The sequence below is a fragment of the Pundamilia nyererei genome, unplaced genomic scaffold (genome assembly GCF_000239375.1).
Source record: "Pundamilia nyererei isolate P.nyererei 1_Seehausen unplaced genomic scaffold, PunNye1.0 scaffold00084, whole genome shotgun sequence".
Taxonomy (NCBI): Eukaryota; Metazoa; Chordata; class Actinopteri; order Cichliformes; family Cichlidae; genus Pundamilia; species Pundamilia nyererei.
The window spans coordinates 314,370-316,134 of record NW_005187485.1 but is presented as its reverse complement, the minus strand read 5'-3'; the positions used below and the strand labels follow the sequence as shown (position 1 = coordinate 316,134).

Here is a 1,765-nt window from a genome sequence, read left to right as displayed (position 1 = left end):
GTTACTGGAGGTCGCTGTGGTCTTCCCTCAGATCCTCTAGCCACTGAGTATTGCCGTTATGGGTTGCCGTTATGGGTTGCGTCCTTATCCCGTATGCTCTTCCAGTATTGTTCTGCCTCCAGCCTTGGTGGTGCTGTTCTCATATTGTTCCCCTGCCACTGAAAAGTACACCTTGGCTGGTTCTGTGGAGAACAGCTGGTTTATTCTCTTGCCTTCTATCTCTCTGGTGTACCTCCTCAAGCGGCTGGCTAAGGCTGTGAGTCGTTGCTTGGCAGTTTCCAAGGCCTCAGGTATGGACAGCTTCCTGTACTTCTTAGGCACCTTCCTCATCGCGCCTTTCTGCGACTCCTCTGGTGTCCACCATTTGGTTCGGGGATTACCACCACTGCAGGCACCAACCACCTTGCGGCTGCAATGGAGATGCTGAACATGGTCCATTCGGACTCAATGTCCCCAGTCTCCCTCGGAATGCTGTTGAAGCTCTGCCGGAGGTGTGCGTTGAAGATTTCGCAGACTGGGGCCTCTGCTAGCTGTTCCCAGCACACCCTCACTACACGTTTAGGTGCACAATGCTATTGTGAAAATTGTTTTGTTTACTGGACTGTACAGTTTCATTAACACTTCAGAACAATGCTGGAATCAAAGTTTTATTCTCCATGAAGTTTTCTTGTGGCAATTATGTACACTAATATCAAAGGAATTCAAGAAACCATGCTTACTTAGAAAACTTAAAGTCACTTACAGTAGACACTGAGTTCATCGCTCTGGGTTTTGGAGAAATGTGTTCCCTTGTTAAAAGCCTCACAGGTGAGCTTCATCCCGTGCTCCTCCCTGGAGACCCGGTGGGTCATGTTGGACATGATTGTCATCCCACCGTTGTCTCCCTGCAGACACAAAGGACATCTGACAGTTTTGGGGGACAGACAGTCTTGGTCTGGCATCCTTACTTAGTTGTATGTGTGTGTGTGTGTGTGTGTGTGTGTGTGTGTGTGTGTGTGTGTGTGTGTGTGTGTGTGTGTGTGTGGTGGGGGGGGGTCTGTGAGAAAAACAACCCTCGCTGGTCTGCCTTGGCGAATACAGATGGCAAATTAGCCACTGTAATAACTGATGTTGTGCATGGTCTGTGATAAATAAGTATATTCATCTGACTCTCCGGCTTTGCACACTGTTATAAATTGAGGCAAGTGTCATTTTGCACCTGCCTGATAGTGGTCATGCCTTTGCAGCACATCTGGTTATTAAAGCTATTATTGTGGTAATTACTGTAAAAGCCACAGTCAGAAAGACTAACAAAGACACTGGACAGGAGCGTCAGTCTTCATTCGCCTCACACTGTGTCGCATGCATTAAAGCTCGCATACGGCACAGTGAGTGCCTTGTGTAAGATCAAATGAAAATGCTGCTACCAGATGAATAAAGAGCTTGTTTAATAATACTCATCTTCTGTGTCAGCTTTTATTCACTTTGATCTTATTAGCATACACAAAAGAGGAGAAGAGCAGCAGAATACTCTTTTTGGAATCGGATGATTCATTTGCAAAGCTGCAGCAGGCCTATCCAGAGACAGCTCATGGTCATACTGTTTTCTTTCATCTATAACGGTTCACATGAGGTCACATTGCATTATTGAGGATTCTTTTAATGCAATAGGAGGCATTTTTATAGTTTTTTGTTGATACCCTGAAGGCAAGCTTGACTGAAAGGAAATGTTTTTGTACATTAGCTTCCATGCCTTTTGCCTATCTATTCATAAAAAAAAAAAAAA

The 1,765-nt window shown here is 45.2% G+C and overlaps 1 protein-coding gene across 1 annotated transcript in view; it reads right to left on the bottom strand.

Moving 5' to 3' along the window:
* Window positions 1-1,765, bottom strand: part of nphs1 (NPHS1 adhesion molecule, nephrin) — a 37,454-nt gene that overhangs the window by 15,560 nt on the left and 20,129 nt on the right. Inside the window, exon 10 of the mRNA XM_005738404.1 lies at window positions 743-884. Coding sequence (XP_005738461.1) covers window positions 743-884 — 142 coding nt within the window. The remainder of the gene's footprint in view (window positions 1-742; window positions 885-1,765) is intronic.